This window comes from Protopterus annectens, chromosome 6.part0, assembly GCF_019279795.1.
Source record: "Protopterus annectens isolate FY-2018-M chromosome 6.part0, PAN1.0, whole genome shotgun sequence".
In the NCBI taxonomy this organism is placed as follows: domain Eukaryota; kingdom Metazoa; phylum Chordata; order Ceratodontiformes; family Protopteridae; genus Protopterus; species Protopterus annectens.
Genome location: NC_056737.1, coordinates 593,328,987 through 593,348,204, shown reverse-complemented (window position 1 = coordinate 593,348,204; position 19,218 = coordinate 593,328,987). Strand labels below are relative to the sequence as shown.

At 41.1% G+C, this 19,218-nt stretch overlaps 1 protein-coding gene across 3 annotated transcripts in view; it reads right to left on the bottom strand.

Moving 5' to 3' along the window:
- Window positions 1–19,218, bottom strand: part of MIS18BP1 (MIS18 binding protein 1) — a 2,747,318-nt gene that overhangs the window by 306,376 nt on the left and 2,421,724 nt on the right. For all 3 annotated transcript variants that reach the window (XM_044074260.1, XM_044074258.1, XM_044074259.1), the window contains one exon: window positions 12,935–13,080. In XM_044074260.1, coding sequence (XP_043930195.1) covers window positions 12,935–13,080 — 146 coding nt within the window. The remainder of the gene's footprint in view (window positions 1–12,934; window positions 13,081–19,218) is intronic.

Genomic DNA, 19,218 nt, shown 5'->3' with positions numbered 1-19,218 from the left:
GATGGCCCGTGATTGATTAATGGCTTGGGAAACTGGAAAATCCAGGGAGTAGTGGGTGATAGATAAGCAACTTATGTTGGTGCACTCACCTGGGAAGGAGGGTTGTGGTGGCTCCTACCCCCCTTGTGACTTGGGAGACAGGGGAGTGGAGTAAGCCACTTCCCTAACAACAGGGCTAGTGGTGGTGGTGAGGGATTTTGGTGGTTCGTCCACACCAATATGCTACCCTTGTTGAGGTATGTCAGTGGACATGCCTCCATATCGGGTGCATAAACAGTCCGTCTGACGTAAAGTGGAGTCCATGTCACTACTAAAGGATGGGTTTAGTCTGCTTCCATAAAATTACAAAAAATTTTATTCATAACTCCATCACTTCACCAAACCATATACTTAGAAAAACAAAACCTTAAGAGTCCAGTTGCTGAACATTTTGTGAATATTCATGGGGGTAGCACCAGTTCCATTTTCTTTAGCATTTTGGCACAATCTATGTTAGTTGGGGGGTGATATGGTGAGGAGGTTGAATGAGTTAGAAAGTAAGTTCATTCTCAATTATTGAACATTGTTTTCTAGGTGTCTTAACCTTGAAGTAAATTTATGAAATTTATATAAAATTTTTTTCATATTTATGAATTTATAAATGTATGAATTAATGAGGTTTTTATTGTCATGCTTATTTAGTTTATTATAAGTGTTAGTGATAGATATATTTCTTAAAAAAGTTCATCAATCAATGTTGGACAGTTTATATGTAAAATTAGTTATTTAGACTATTTTTAGAGCTAGATTTAGTATTCTGTTGTCTTTTTGTTACCTGGTCTTGGCAGAATTTGGAGTTTATAATGTGAGAAAATATATGTCCGCTGCTACCTCCTGCTGTTAGTACAGACACTGTTTTTTCCTGCTTTCTAACCTCCATCTGGCCTTACCTCTTTCTCTCCTAGGTGGTTCCCTCGAGACCAAGTCCCCACAAGCTCCTTGACTAAGGAAGAAATAATCCACCCCCTGCTGAAATTATAACACAGAAGCAGCTCCTCACTGATTGAGACAAGGTGGTCATACAGCTTTGAATATATTGGTCTGGAAGCTGCTGTATAGGGTCCAAGGTTACCTCAGAATTAGGGTTTCCCCCTGGTAATTCGCATAAACCAAAATGTTATAGTAGTTGATGTAGAAATTTATATCCTACACAGACACTTTATTTAGGAAGTCTTACACTTATTCAGTCCTATAGCTCCCAAAATCACTGTAGTGTACTTTAAAGCAGAAATTTCCACAAACTTACCAAACCAGGCTATTTGCCCAGCGGAGCTAAAACTATATGGTACTAGTACTACTTTAGCCCCGCTCCGTTCGCTCCCCTCCCTGCCCCCATATCACACCCGCCCCCACTACCTCTACATTTATAGCCAATAAACCACACCCACAAGCACTAGCTCCTATCACCTTCTGCTTTCTAATCAATCCCCTCACCCAATCTCTTGCTATTTCTCTGATCTTGTACCTGCCCACTCCCGCCTTTTCTCCCTCTCTCTCACATCATAGCTACCCATCTCTCTCTATCACCTGTAAATGCATTTTCAGGGTCCTAGCTCTCCAAACCCATAGATATGTGGTACTCCATCATAGTACCGTTACTATTAGCCTCATATCTCATAACCTTGTATGAAACCCAACCACTCTTAGGGTTCTCAGTTTCTAAAGCCGATACCAACACTCTTGACACTAAACTTCCAAACTTTTATCACATCCATGATAGTTGGGTGAACTCAACTTCTTGCTCGCTACTTCCATACCCATACACCTCAAAAAAGATTAGCCCCAAACTGAAGCATACTCACAAAATTGTAAATAAATTCTTGAAACTTATCTCCAAACTTAGACTTAATCTACTACCAGATGGGGACATACACCCCAACCCTGGCCCAGCCACCACTGACTTGTACACTCCCCTTTACAAAGACCCTAGCTTCAACCCTATAATCTCTCGCCCTACCAATTCTCTTTTTACTTGTCATCTGAACATTAGAAGCATCAACAACAAGGTACATGAACTTCATGCACTCATGGCTGACCTCTGCCCAGAGATCCTGTGCCTAACTGAAACATGGTTAAAACCCACCACTACTGATAATGAAATATTACTCCCCGGGTACAATATACATAGGAGAGACCGAATCTTTAGAAAAGGGGGTGGGGTAGCCATACTCTATAAATCCGATCTAATCGTATCAACAGATATCATACAACCGCCTCAGATTAACAATGCAGAAATCCTAATTTCCAAACTACAAATTAACATTAATAAATTTATCTACATAATCTGTGTGTATATTCCCCCAGGTAATAACATAGATACTCTTGAAGCCACCCTTCATTGGATATCTAGCCACTACCCTCAAGAAACCTTAGTTTTTGGAGACTTTAATATAGATTGGACTACCTGTTCTCCAGTAGCTCCTTCCACCCATATTAACTTACACTCTTTCACGCAAATTATTAACACCCCTACTAGGATAGGCAAGTCTAACCAGAAAGAGAGCATACTTGACTGGGCGCTTATTAATAGTCATCCTAACCTATATACATCTGGTACCCTCCCTGATAGCCTAAGTGACCACCACCTCACCTACATAATTAAGCACAAAATAGCCATTCCCAAACAACCTTTACTAAGATCTGTCAGAAATAAAAAGAAATTCGACCCGACCAGATTTCAACTAGAATTAAATTCTTGCAACTGGGCAATACTAAAACATCTACCCCTAGACGAAGCAGTGCTGTATTTCAACAAAAAATTCCTTGAAATTCTTAATCTTCATGCTCCTATTCGCTCAAAGAAAACTAAGACAGTAGATGTTCCATGGCTTTCAAAAGAGACCAGGCTCAAAATTAATCTTAGAAACAAAGCTTGGACTGTATGGCGAACCACTAAACTCCCTCTCGACCAAATTAAATACAGACAACTTAGGAATGAAACCAAAAGACAAATATTACTTGACAAAAGACAATACTATTGTAAACTGCAGACAGAACATCAAAACCACCCACAAAAATTCTGGGCTGGACTAAACAATCTACTTCACCCTGGTCGCTCTACCACCCCTGTCCCAGCCACACTCATCGATAAACCCTCAGATGTAGTCTCCAACAGCTTCAACCGCTTCTTCACTGAGACAATCCAAGCCCTCTCCAACCAACTGCCACTCAGCTCCCACAGCCTTGATACTCCCACCTTTAAAAATCTTCCCTTATTTAACTTTCAACCTGTCGCCACTTCGTTTATCTGCAAATTAATCAGAAAACTAAAACCCACCACACTCTCAGCTGATCAACTTCCAGCTGAATACTTGCAAAAATCAGCTGAGGCCATTGCCTACTCTGTGTCACTACTTATCAATCGTTCTTTAGCAGTGGCTAAAATTCCTGATATCTGGAAGATATCCTATGTAATTCCTCTTCATAAAGGTGGCACTTCCACCGAGCTCTCAAATTACAGGCCCATATTTATACTTTCTCCTCTAGCAAAGATAATGGAAAAATGTGTTCAAAAACAGTTTATGCAACACCTTCTTTCCAACCACCTACTTGCAGACACCCAACATGGTTTCAGACCTCTCCATAGTACTACCTCAGCCCTACTTGTCTTCTCCAATACCATAAATACCCATCGAAATAATAACAATATTTCCTCTGCACTATTTTTGGACCTGTCCAAAGCCTTTGATATGGTGGACCACAAACTTCTAATTAATACTCTGCAATCACTTTGTCTGGACGCTAAAGCCCTTCAATGGTTTAGTTCCTATCTAAATGGTAGAAAACAGGCAGTATTATGGCAGACTAAACTCTCTACCTTATTACCCAACACATTGGGAGTCCCACAAGGATCCATATTAGGACCACAGTTATTCTCCATCTTCATCAATGACTTGAATACTGTCATACCTAACGCCAGTTGTATCCAATATGCAGATGACTCTACGCTGATCTGCTCTGGCACAACCCCCACAGAGTTACAATTACTGACCCAGTCCACTTTTAACAAAATAGAAAACTGGCTCTACAGTCGTCGCCTGATACTTAATCCCAAAAAAACTAAAATGCTGTTATTCCTACCTACACAAAGGTCTAACACCATTAACTTTACAATCCAAGCCAATGACGGGACCATAATCTCTCCGGACCTCTCTACAAAATTACTAGGTGTGACTATTGACAACAACCTAAAATTTGATATACATGTAAACCAAATGATCAAAACTATCAATAAGAAACTAGGTTCGTTATAGAGAATAAAAAGCTTCCTGACTCCCCAAGCCAAAATTGCAATTGCTCAAACTCACCTTCTCTCTACTCTCCTGTATGCATCCCCTGTTCTCCATAATACCAGCAAAACTGTCATGAACAAACTCACCATCTGTTACAATCATATCGCCAGGTTTGTTACTGGGTCACCTTTCAGGACCCATCATTGTACCAATCTAACCCAGCTTAAATGGCTTGAGCTACCAAATTTAATATTATACAACTTACTAGTTCTGACCCACAAAATAATATACAACCCTGACTACACTCCTTCGCTTAAAAAACTGGTTACCCCGTGTAACAACCCTAGACCACTGCGTTCATCCAGCCGACTCCTCATCCAGACCTGCAAAATTAATAACATAGCCGGTGACTCTCTCCTTACCAACTCTGCAGGTAGAACATGGAACAAACTACCTCCTGATATTACCTCACTCTCCTCTTTAAGTCAGTTTAAAGCTAAACTTAAACTATGGGGTCAATACGGAATTGCCATTGCATAAATCCTGGCTAGCTTATTCCCTGATTATGCATAGATCCCAGGTTACCTGGCTTTCACTGTAAATATCTTTACTGTGTCAATTCTCTATCATCCTGCATGATAATATGGAAAGTATTTGTTAATGTGCTGTGAATTGTAATTGTTTCTGTGACTTTAATACAGTTTACTACTGTTTGGAGCTTTTCTCCCCGGGCCTCCGCTGAAAATGGACATGAATCCAGTCGGATTATCCCGGTTAACAAATGTAAAATAAAATAAAATAAATTTAAAATGTTTAGGATGGGTGTATTTAATAAAATGTGTATGTAGTACTTTAAAAAAATGCGTATGCAGCATTTTAAACAAGATGTAATTTTTCAGTTAGTTATTTAATTGTATTAATTGGGGTTTGAACCTATGTATATAAAGATGGTTGTTTAAAGTTGCATATTATCCGTTGAAGCTGAACGGCCGAGGTACCAGTGTGTTGAAGTAAAAAAAATTCAAACAGTTCTGCTGTGTTCCTGCCTTTTTGTTTTTCTAAGTATATGCTTCTATAAAATTCCCTAACGGCTGCCAGGATGATGACGTCACAATCATCTCTTACCTCATAGGGAATGAATGGGCTCGGAATAGCTCAATCTGTGAGGAAAAATGGGCCAAAAGATCGCATAGAGGTGATGCTCCATAGATAGAAGGGTACCAAAAAAAAAAAAAAAAAGGTAATGAGATATCTGTGATAGGCTTCATAAGGGTAAGAATCAAGGCTCATCCCCTTCCTTTTCTAGAAAACAATGGTTCAAGCATTCAAAAAGGAAGGAATAGAAGCCCTAAGCTAGTTCGTGACAAACTAAGAGCTGGAGGTTTTCCCCTAAGGGGATCATCCACTGGAAAATGGACAGCTGGGGATCAGGTCTCACTATTTGTATCATAAAAATAACAGACAGTGGATGCTCAGAGTCCTCTTCTAAGGATGAGGAGGAATAATATTTCTCTCTCTGCTTCAGTGCCAGCACTGACAGGTTCACGTGTGGCCATAGTTTGCAAAGCAGATTGTGTAACAAGCACACCTGAGTATCAAGTACCAGAGTACTATGCACAATGATGTACATGTCAAAGGTGGTACTGATGTGGGAGAGGACTGCAATGGGCCATGCAATGGCATCAAGTCATGCTCACAAACAGATAGCCCATGCATGGTTCATCAGAGTTGTAAATGCACAGGAAGCAAACTCAGTATACAGCAACATGAACAGACTCCTCTCATGGGTTACAATCAGGAACAAGTAAAGCCAGCACAAATAAAGTGCTTAAATCTTTTATTAGGTACATACTAAGTCATGAACTGCTGAAAAACAAAAGTAGTATACCAGTTTTGAAGTTAACGTTTCTTCATCAATACCTAATCTGGTCATGCTCCTTAAGGGTTACTTCCTTATCCAATAGGGTTCACCATACATATAATTTAAGTCCAGCTCCTCACCATGTAAGTCCTCTTTTGCTCTGGCAAATACAATCAGCTTGGCAGATCTACTATATATGCATGCCTTCCACTATTTTATCTTTTGCAACTAGGTCAACATTCTGAAGTCTCAAAAATTTTTTTTGCAACTTTCTGTGAACCATTTTAACTTCTTCTTCGTTTGGCTTTTCCCGGTTAGGGGTCGCCACAGCGGATCACCTGTCCGCTCATGATTGGCAGTGGAGTTTTACAGTGTTGAGTTGCCAGCCCGGCGCCCAACCTTCCACAGAAGGCACACAGACACACACAAACACACACAGACACACACAGACACACACACACACACACACACACACACACCTAGGGCCAATTTAGAGTGTCCAATCCACCTGCAGCATGTCTTTGGGATGTGGGAGGAAACCGGAGCACCCGGAGGAAACCCACACGACCACAGGGAGGACATGCAGACTCCGCACAGAAGGCACCCCAGCTGAGGATCGAACCGGAGAATCTCTTGCTGTGAGGCGACAATGCTAACCACTGCACCACTGTGGCCGCCCTATGTGAACCCAGGCAGGTATGACCCTAGCCCTGAGTAGCATTCTGCCATCACCCAGAATGATGTCGCAGTACAAGGACAAAATGACTGACTTCAACAATTGGCTAAGCTTCTGGTGCCATTCTAAAGGGATCCAGTATCTGCCTGGGATGACATGGTCGACAGACCATGATGCTTTGCCAGAGATGGCCTGCACCTGTCACCCCTGGGATTCTGGATACTGGCTAAGGTTCTTGCCACCCCTATAGTGCCTTTTTTAGGCAAGGTTCAAATGACAAATTCACCACTGTAACAGGAACAGGCAAGCAAAAACTGAGGGTGATGCTACTCAATGCTTGAAGTCTAAATCTCAAAATGCACTCACTTGAGGATCACCCCTGTATTACCAGACTATAACTCATACCACACTTTTCGGCCATGTAACCTAGACCGGAACACCAAAGGCGGAGGTGTGTCCATATTCATTAAGGATATCCACACCTCCAGGCTAGTTGCTCAGCATAATGCAGCCGAGGTTATCTAAGTGCAACTAACTCTGGGCAAAACTGCAATCCAAATTGTAGCTTGCTACAGATCACCCACCATGCCCCAGGATCCCCACTCCTCTTTTCTTGATGTACTGGAAAATACTAGGGTTCAACCAAACACCCTAATAATGGGCGATTTCAACTACCCCACCATTAACTGGGAAAACTACTCATGTACCAACTTCTTCGCTCAACGCTTTCTGGAATTCAAAAACTCCAATGCCCCGGATCAACTTATCCACACCCCCACCAGGGGCAACAATATCCTAGATCTAGTCATTACCAACATGAGTGACTGGTGTTCCACACCTGAAGTCAACTTCTCATTGGTCCGATCCGACCATAAGCTAATTACCCTAGATATCCACATCCTGCCCCATCCCCCATTAAGGAAACCATGGTAAAAAATTTCTCCAAAGCCAACTTCATGAAACCCATACAGATGGATAATACAATTACGACTACTGAATCCTATACACTTGCACTTTATAAGCACTTACATGAGTGCATGGCTCGTGCTATCCCAAACAGAACCAAGACGCTATACTCCAAAAAAAGGAAGCCAATCTGGTGGTCGCCTGCCATAAACAAACTGTACAACACAAGGAAGAAACTGTTGCAAAAGAGAGTAAAATCCCATGAGTGGAGGAGCTCCCTGGTCATCCTCAGTAAGAAGCTGCGATCCCTGATAAAATCCTCTAAAGGTAGTTACGAAAATAAAATCGCCACTGATTCTAAAGACAACGACAAAGCATTCTATAGCTATGTCAAGAATCTCAATGGCAAACTCAGTATACAGCAACATGAACAGACTCCTCTCATGGGTTACAATCAGGAACAAGTAAAGCCAGCACAAATAAAGTGCTTAAATCTTTTATTAGGTACATACTAAGTCATGAACTGCTGAAAAACAAAAGAAGTATACCAGTTTTGAAGTTAACGTTTCTTCATCAGTACCTAATCTGGTCATGCTCCTTAAGGGTTACTTCCTTATCCAATAGGGTTCACCATACATATAATTTAAGTCCAGCTCCTCACCAAGTAAGTCCTCTTTTGCTCTGGCAAATACAATCAGCTTGGCAGATCTACTATATATGCATGCCTTCCACTATTTTATCTTTTGCAACTAGGTCAACATTCTGAAGTCTCAAAAAATTTTTTTGCAACTTTCTGTGAACCATTTTAACTTCTTCTTCTTTTGGCTTTTCCCGGTTAGGGGTCGCCACAGCGGATCACCTGTCCGCTCATGATTGGCAGTGGAGTTTTACAGTGTTGAGTTGCCAGCCCGGTGCCCAACCTTCCACAGAAGGCACACAGACACACAGACACACACACACACACACACCTAGGGCCAATTTAGAGAGTCCAATCCACCTGCAGCATGTCTTTGGGATGTGGGTGGAAACCGGAGCACCCGGAGGAAACCCACGCGACCACAGGGAGGACATGCAGACTCCGCGCAGAAGGCACCCCAGCCGAGGATCGAACCGGAGAACCTCTTGCTGTGAGGCGACAATGCTAACCACTGCACCACTGTGGCCGCCCTATGTAAACCATTTTAACTGTGAGAAAATAATTTCACTTACTGTGTACACATCAATCATTTTACTTAACACTATCTACCAGTGATCTGCCTGCCATCTGATGATTCTTGATGCCACACACAATTATGTGCCTTACTAATGAATTACTTAACATAATAAATTCTGCCTTTGGCTTGACTGTTTAATTCAGTAACACAAGCAACAAAAGACTGAATGGGATCTTCTGGTTCTGTGAACAAATGACAGCTATCTGACCAATTTCTTTTTAGTTTATGGTAACTCTGAAACCTGTCTCATCACAGCAGTATTCTCTCTTTTTTTTCTTCTCACAACTAATTTTACAGGGCTTCCTGTCTTGCAACTTGCAGAAACATGGCAAAATATACTCTTCCAAGATTATTTTGAATACTCTTAACTAAAACATAACAGGAAAACACTGACTCCTCTCTTTGGAAATTGGACCTAGAACCTCCTGTATTCTATGAGGTTGTTGCTGCCTTTGGACTAACAATAAGTCTCTGGACATTTAGCCTCTGTCCTTCCCTTACCAGACTGTCAGGAATAAATAAAATTTCTGGATCCATAATTTTCAGTTCCCAGACAAATCACCTAGAATAGAAAGGTTTTATGGTGGCTGCAGCTGCACCACTGCTCAAAAGAAAAATAAAACAATGCATTTCTGACACTGTAGCATCCTGGTATTCAAGATGGCCAAAATAATGAGAAGGACACAAGGTATATAAGGACAGCTGCATCAGCATTTACTTTAGACTGCACAACAAACACACAGCCACATGTAAATTCTGAACTTTGATACCGGTCAGAGGTGTCAAAACTCTTAAAGCATTTATATAAACATTACTCCCCCTTAAGTGGAAGCACAGGAGGTACCACTCTGACTGCCCTCAACACTGTCAGCAGACAATGGGTGAGAGCTCAGTCATATTCTAGCTGATGGAGAATGCATGGTGGAGGACACTTTTTCGGAGCACTTCAAAGGAGTATGCTTTAAGCTTTCCGATCCACACCACCTTGCTCTGGTACTGCCTAGGATAATATGAAGAACTCTTTTGACAATCTATACGCTCCCAATCCTTAGGTTCATAGGATGATACTAGGCTATTGGCCTGGAGGCCCCTATAAGCCTAGTCACGAATTTCACCCATGTTCCCTCAAAGTCAGAACCTGTTTCCCCTGTCCAGCAGGGACACAGATGGGATCCCAGGGGTACATTTTCTGTTTCCCATCCAGTTGATCAGGTTCCTCTTACAGACGGCTAGAGAGGTACTCTGCTTGACATGAAGAGGGAGTCTATTCCACAGATGGGGGAGTCTTTGGGATACAAATCTATCTTGCCAACAAGTTCTATTAATGTCACAGACCAGCTTAAGGCCTTGTGTGCGGGTTGCACGAGTGGAGTTTGTCTTACGGATATGCAGTAACTCCATCAAGGTGGGGTCTGATACCATTCTAGAAAAGGTCAGATAGACTTTGACCTTCCTATGCATTTGCCTCTTGTTGGCTAGTATGAAGTTCTGGTACATAGGGCACACACCTCCAGGTTGTACTCTTATCAGTTACTGGTTAGTGAGCTGGCTAGCAGATGAAAGTACACCTATTGCTTTTCAGTACTTTTGCAATTACATGATATAACATTTCTGTGTTGAATACTGGAATCAAAATCTACAGGAAAAAAAAAAAAAAAAAGAAGAAGAAATCCAAAGAGTGGGCATGCCTCCTACCTGATGCGTTACTATGCTATATGCAAAGCCAAAATATAAGAATTCTGTGCTGAGACCAAGATCTCAGAAGGAAAATCTCAGCAGTGACCCACTGCAGGTGGCCTTTGATATCGTATCATATCTGCGCATTTCAGGATGTGGACAAACAGCAGACAGGAACTCAAAAAATGGATGACTCTAACACAGATGTCCTTTCATTGGATGAATCTGGGTTCAAGAAATGTATACTAGTTGTCCTGAAAACCTGAATCTGGAAGCAGATTATGACATCCTCTGGAGGATTTTATCAGAAACTGACTCTCTCTTCTGGCAGATTCTTATATTCCTTTAGAATATTAGATGCACAGTATTTGGCTAATGCTAATCAGCTGCAATAACAAACTGGCAGGAATCTACTGGATACAAAGAGTGACTGCTGTTACAAACAGAGGATTCTATGGCTTTTACAAGTCGCTTCTTGATGAAGTTGTTTCCAAAGAATTCAGTAATTCACCCTCTGTCACCTGAAGAATTTAAGGAGCTCCCGAAAGGAGGGGTCATCTCAGAAAGATGGAAGAGACTTTGAGGATTCATGTACCATGTTGTCTTTATCAGCATCACAAGCATACAGCATGCACCCTGTTTGGGGAGGTAAAGGTTCCAGCTGTAGGAGAAAAGAAAAAGAAAATAAAACTATGGCCTTCTTTTTCCATTTAGATTTGTACTTATAGGCCCTGAAATTTCTTTGCCTTCTTTTTCCCTTTAGATACATAGTTATAAATCCTGACACTTTTTACTGGTCTCTCTCTCTCTTTTCTGGGGCATTGAGGAGAGAAGATAAACATTAGAATGTGGAAGTGTTGTGAGGAATGCAATCTCTTTCTTTGTCAAAGACCATATTCTGCAACCCTAGTGGTTGAGGCACTGCTGATGGTACAGTAGCCTACACCCGAACAGGCACCAGTGACTGACCTGGCTCCTCTATTCAATCAGAACAAACAAACCATAATCAAACCAGTCTTGAGACTACATGAGAAAAGTTAGGGAATGAGTTGGTGAAAATGTCCTGAAAGCCCACATGAGTCATGCTCTAACAATGCTAAATCAGTTTTAATCACTGGGTCAATCACTGTTAGCTTTTGATATACCTACTCATATTGTGGCATATCAGACAGACAGGCAATGACGACAATGCAGTCTCTACATCAATGGCAATGCAGGTGGTATTAGTGTCTGTCACTGTAATCAGTAATCAGACAAGGCAAAGGCTCTCTACAAGTAGCATCTGTTTCTCTGGATTACAGAACTATCCTAAGGTTCACCAAACAGGCACCCATATGGAAGGAAAGAAGCCGCAGAGGAGTAGAGAAGCATCTTAATCAAAATCTGAACTGTGCCTTGACTTTGACAAGAAATGCATCCAGCAAGCCAGTGGCAGAAAACTAGAAGTGGACCTTCTCACATTTCTTAAAGATATACTTTCTGGAATGTCATCTAATTTTTCTTTCATTCTGATGTTATCTTCTACAGCCAAAGTACATACTTCTCCCTGTGTTTGAAGGGCGTACGTTATGAATATGCAATTATGTCAAGAGAAATAACCAGACTATGTAGTGCTTGCTTATACTAGAGGCTATTTACTGCCTCCAAACACCATTCAGCTGCTTCTGCCAAACTACTTTTTAATGTTACTTTTACAGAGTTTTGCAAAAAACTACTATCTGATTTTTGAAATGGACTAACCTGCCAGGGGGATAAAACCAAAGAGAAGTGCCACTCTTTCTCTCTCTTTTTCTCTGGTGCTTTCTTCCATTACCTGACTCTGCTTACTCCAAAAAGACACCGCAAAGAAATTCTGTCCTTCTTCTCTTAGCTGGCAGATTACACAGAAAATATAAGGGTCAATTACTGACATTAAGGAGTGTGCCTGGATAAAAGAGGCAGCTGGAGTTTGCATTCAACGAACAAGCTGCACACTAGATTGGCGCCTATCGTGGACGACATAAAGCAGCCAAAAGGTTTGAATTAGACACTTTATGCAAATTAAAGACAAACAGATCATATGGTTATACAGAAAACAAGTAAACTTAGATGTTTTCTTTTACAGTTGTGGGATAAAGTTCAAACATTGCCCAGTATGCACCAATATTAGCAGTATGACAAGATCAGAAGGGAGATGGAACATTTGAAACAGGTGACTAAATGCCTGCATCAGCAAGTACTCTAATATTAGAGCCATTTGTAAGAGACATCCAGGAGTAAGATAACGTTTCTCAATAATTTTAAGTAAATCAGAGAAATCATGCTCAAAGTGAAAAGACTCATTTTTTACCTGTTTATAGAACCTAACATGCCAGGACTTATGTGATCACACTTTGGCGTCTCTGCTAGAGGAAACACTGTGGATGAAGGGGTGGTTGGATTAGTTTGTAGAAACCGAAAAACGTCATCTTCCTGGCTTCCTCCAAGGGTGGGTAACTATCAAAAGAAAACAAAAGTGCTATTCATCACATTTTCTGACTGTAAGACACCAAGGGAGGAACTGCTTCTTCCCAAAAACTTATATATCACGTTTGTGAGCAAAAAAAAACAGTTTTCCTCCCCTAGGAAGCACATTTTCTGGGATAAACAACATTGGCAATGTCAGTATCCTGACATTTTCATCCTTAAGCTGGCTCTTACTTCATTTGGCATTGTTAAAATTACAGATGTGCAAGGTGCTTACCATAACAGCAAATCTTCCAGGAAAGGTCAATGTAACAGTACATCATATTTTATCCTCTGCATTCTGTTTTCCTGGCAGGATTTTCCCCAGTAATATATTTTGCCTGACAAGAAATCCATATCACACTCATGCTCTCTTAGGCACTGATACAGGTGGTGCAAGGCCCTCAGATATATCCTACACTACTTCAATTTTTTTCAGTTCTTCTACTCTATATTTTCACATAGGTGTGTGCTTGCAGTATGAAGACTTTTCCTCTGTCATTTGTAAAATGTTAGTTACAAAAAGCATAGAATGTGCACATCTTTGTAAAAGTAACTGTAGAATGAGAAATATCATTAATATACAGGTATTCAGTACAATAAATGTGCAAGTATTTCTTCTATTAGGAAATGCAGCTGAAAATGATGTGTAGCAGAGATGCTCATAAAAGGCATAAAATGAGGAAAGTTGTGTATTGCGAAGAAAAAAAAAAACCAGTAGCAATACCACCTTAACAAAACTGTTCAAATGAATACATAAACATGATACACTGGCAGATGTTCTAACCTTAGGGGAAAAAAGAACATCACATACATTTTTAAACTAAATAAACAGAACATCTTTTTAGTTCCTTAGAATACCATTGGAATAAATACAAACTTAAATGGAGGAAGCTTTACTGTTAACACTGTGAGATTTTGAAACTTTGTTAAGCTATGTATCTTAAACAACTGTACTACCTTCTTCATTAAGGTCACTAAGTTAAGAAATCCATAAAAGATGGGTAGACTTCCAAATAGTGCAGGTTTCTTAATGGAGGTAGAATGTTGACCAACTGTGCAACATGAATGTATCTCTCAAATGTCCAGATTTTCGCGTCATATTTTTGGTCTGTTCCGAATATATATATATATATATATATATATATATATATATATATATATATACATATACATATATACATACACTAATGCAAAACCTGTTAATCTAGCAATTTTCCAAGTTTATACAAGAAATACTTAAAATCTGTCTTTCCTTTTGGTCCTTTGTCCCCCCCCCCCATTATTTTGGCCTTTGTCCAGATTTCATGTGCCGAAGGGTTAAGAGGTATGAACATGAATCAAATAAAGGATGGAGGACCACATTATACAGAAAGAATATGTGCTGTGACAACAAGAGTACTATAAGATTATAACCCGAGTACACAGAAGTACAATGTAAGATAATTCAAACAACTGCTATAACGGATATTCTGTATGGGTGTTAAATGGCATAAACTACACAGTAAAGCCATTGTAAAACTAATTATTTGCTGGGTCTATGACACAGTTATTACAGTTGTGTATTCCTGAATGTGTAATACATAAAGAATCATATGTAGCATATAGGGAAAGCATAACTGTGAGGGGGCACTCAACATTAACATTAGATATCTGAACAGAATTATCAGTCTGCTAGATATATATGTTAATACACCAGGGAGTTAATCACAGGCAGACATTTACCCAGCCAGTTTGACTCAGAGTTCTTCAGATGTCCCAGCACAAGCTGGATCTACCCCAGCAGAGGTTCACAGGCATGTATCTTTGATAAAGGAGTGGTCAGCCTGCTCCTTTTTCTAGTTCTTTTTTAGTAGTAAAGACAGGTTCTAAGTTCAGCCATCAAAGGTTACATTCATCGAACCTCTGATGATCGAACACTACACATCGGATGTTTACTTCAGTGAATCTGTGAGACAGAGAAAGTAATTAGTTGGCCAACATTTCCCTGTCACACACACGCCACTATTTTAAACCCGCCCAAGTGGGGGGCTGTACCCTCCACACCCCACACACAGGCAGGTTTGAAATAGTGCAGTGTGTATGATGGGGAATTGCTGGCCAACTAGTTACTTTCCCCATCTCACACATTCGCTAAAATGAACGTTCAATGAATGAATGTTTGCTGATTTGTGTTCGATCATCACAGGTTTGATGAACGTAACCTTCGATGGCTGAACACAGACTCATGAAGACAAAAGGAGTATGCCCAGTGAAGGAACAGTTACCTTTCTTTAGGGTCTTTCCAATTACATAGAAAGAAGAATCTCAAAGGTTCCTGTAGATCCCAGGGTGTTTGCAGGAGAAAGTTTTTTTCCCCATACTGCTCACCCGACTAGAGCAGGAAAGAAGAGATGGGGTAGCAAGCAAAGGAAAAAGTCAAGAAGAATGTCCCTACCTCAATTTTGAAAAAAAAAATTAGAAGAAAGAAAATAAAGAAAAGTTGTTGAAAGCTACTAATGCAATAACGATACTACTAAAACTTCTAGTGTTACTGTGACTGCAGTCATCCAAGTGTGTTATGGTCTTCACATGGATCACTGCTGCTGTATAATTCAATGCAGATAGTGATAGCAGCAAAAAAAAAAAAAAGCATAGAAAGGGTGGAGGAAAATCAAACTGGAAAATACAGTAAACATCTTTAGCATTCTCTCCAGTGGTGTATAAGTATTAAAGTAAGCCTTTCAGGAAGGCAATTCTAATCCCTGTCCTGCTCCTGGACTGAATATCCAATCAGTATTGCCTACAGAAGGTGTGGATGGAGAAAGAAATATCTGCCTACAAATATTTTGAGAACAGACAGTTTTGAAAAAGCCGCCATGGTAGAATTGACATTGACATTCCCCTGCTAGCATTTACCATGTCCTTTTTAACAAAATAAAGTGCACTTTGAAAACAATTCACAGATTCTTTATCAGGTGACTAGTCTGCTTTGTTTCCCTGGAACAAAGGCTACAAGAAACTAGTCTGTTTGACTGAATTTTCTAGTTCTTTCTACATAATATATTTGCTGCTACTGGACATCCAATACATGCTGAATTATTTCCTTTATTTTTGGGCTTTGGATAAAGCACAGGTAGTTGAATACTCTGATTAAGAGAAAAGACTTGAAAAATGACGTTTGGCCGCAAAACAGTTGGACATATGGCTCACCCTATATTCTTGGAATACAATTAATTAAGAAATGCTGTGTTGGACCACTAACAGAAAATACAAAAGCACTGGAGCACAGACATGATATAATTCCTTTCACTGGACCAACACGGGTTTTGTAATTATGCTTTTAGGTTAGCAGGCACCCTTCATTTGGAGTTAAGTTACTGATGTTAGATACTGTGCTTAAACATCCACATGTGCCTATATGGAAAAAATATTTCATACTGGTTAAAAAAGATACCTAAAAATGCCAGTGTGTGTGTTGGGGGTGAGCACGTGCAGCTGAGATGTTTAGTTTAACATTAAAACTCAGCGACATAAACAGCGTACGAGTGCGAGCCTAAAACATTAGAAGATAAGGTCAACCCTTGCCATAAAACTCAAACGTTTAGAGACCATGTTAATTTAGCCGAGAAGGTAACAGCTCAAGAGATTGCTCTGACAATTATTGAGAAATTAAATCCGTGTTCTCTCCTGTCTATCTGATGAATTTGGGCATCTTGGGGCAATGTAGAAATTGACTCATGTACACAGACAACCCTCTCCTCCTACCACCCAACACTACAACCTGTGAGAGATGCACTTATCTAGCCAAATTGGAGGTAAAGCTCTCTCCAATCAAGACTGAACTTAACAGTCAAGAGGAGAAGGTAAACACTTGCACCACACCACACTCATCACATAGTCTCACTAAATCTACACCACCAAAATCCATACATAGAAACATAAAAACATTCGCAGAGGCTCTTAATAATAATCTGCTCAAACAACAGAGACCTCCAAAGCAGAAATGCAAGCAACCTCCACCCCACACACAACCCAAATGACACACAGCTCACAGACTCAGTGTGCCACTTAACCACAGGCAATAAGGCAAAACAACGTACCCAACACACTAGTCATAGGTGACTCTATAATCAGGCACACTGATGTCCCACTCACCAGGCTACACAAGGAGAAGGTAACTGTCAGCTGCCTGTCGGGTGCCAGGATCCGCCACATAACCCACGCACTCAGGTCACTCCACAACAAGTACAAATATGACTCTGCATTGTCCATATTGGTATGAACGACCTGAGACTTACCTCCTTGGACTACATGAAAAGAGACATGGAAGAGCTCTCCGACCTTGTAGCCCAGGCAGGTATGACCCTAGCCCTGAGTAGCATTCTGCCATCACCCAGAATGATGCCGCAGTACAAGGACAAAATGACTGACTTCAACAATTGGCTAAGCTTCTGGTGCCATTCTAAAGGGATCCAGTATCTGCCTGGGATGACATGGTCGACAGACCATGATGCTTTGCCAGAGATGGCCTGCACCTGTCACCCCTGGGATTCTGGATACTGGCTAAGGTTCTTGCCACCCCTATAATGCCTTTTTTAGGCAAGGTTCAAATGACAAATTCACCACTGTAACAGGAACAGGCAAGCAAAAACTGAGGGTGATGCTACTCAATGCTTGAAGTCTAAATCTCAAAATGCACTCACTCGAGGATCACCCCTGCACTACCAGACTATAACTCATACCACACTTTTCGGCCATGTAACCTAGACCGGAACACCAAAGGCGGAGGTGTGTCCATATTCATTAAGGATATCCACACCTCCAGGCTAGTTGCTCAGCATAATGCAGCCGAGGTTATCCAAGTGCAACTAACTCTGGGCAAAACTGCAATCCAAATTGTAGCTTGCTACAGATCACCCACCATGCCCCAGGATCCCCACTCCTCTTTTCTTGATGTACTGGAAAATACTAGGGTTCAACCAAACACCCTAATAATGGGCGATTTCAACTACCCCACCATTAACTGGGAAAACTACTCATGTACCAACTTCTTCGCTCAACGCTTTCTGGAATTCAAAAACTCCAATGCCCTGGATCAACTTATCCACACCCCCACCAGGGGCAACAATATCCTAGATCTAGTCATTACCAACATGAGTGACTGGTGTTCCACACCTGAAGTCAACTTCTCATTGGTCCGATCCGACCATAAGCTAATTACCCTAGATATCCACATCCTGCCCCCATCCCCCATTAAGGAAACCATGGTAAAAAATTTCTCCAAAGCCAACTTCATGAAACCCATACAGATGGATAATACAGTTACGACTACTGAATCCTACACACTTGCACTTTATAAGCACTTACATGAGTGCATGGCTCGTGCTATCCCAAACAGAACCAAGACGCTATCCTCCAAAAAAAGGAAGCCAATCTGGTGGTCGCCTGCCATAAAGAAACTGTACAACACAAGGAAGAAACTGTTGCAAAAGAGAGTAAAATCCCATGAGTGGAGGAGCTCCCTGGTCATCCTCAGTAAGAAGCTGCGATCCCTGATAAAATCCTCCAAAGGTAGTTACGAAAATAAAATCGCCACTAATTCTAAAGACAACGACAAAGCAATCTATAGCTATGTCAAGAATCTCAATGGCAACACTCAGATCTGGTCTGAGTTACAGCACAATGGCACTAAATATACAGACCCAACTGATATTGCCAACATCCTGGCAGATAGGTTCAGTGCTAACTTCACCCCCCTCTCACCCCCTAAAGAGCCCATCTCTATACCGGAAGAATGCAAAGTTCCTGTAATCACGGCTGCACAGGTAAAAACCACACTCTCCAAAGTCAAGAACACAGCATCCATGGGACCAGACAACATCCCAGGCTGCGTTCTACACGAACTACAGAACGAACTGGCACCCCAGCTAAGTACCATGTTCAATCATAGCCTCACCTCAGGCTTTGTGCCTGCTGAATGGTGCACAGTGACGGTTATCCCACTCCACAAGGGGGGAGCCACCACGGACCCCGGGACCTACCGCACCATTAGCCTGATGAGCCTGGTCTGCAAGGCCATGGAATGTATCATCATGGAACTTATAAACAAAGACATTGGTAATCTCCAAACACTGGACCCCACCCAGT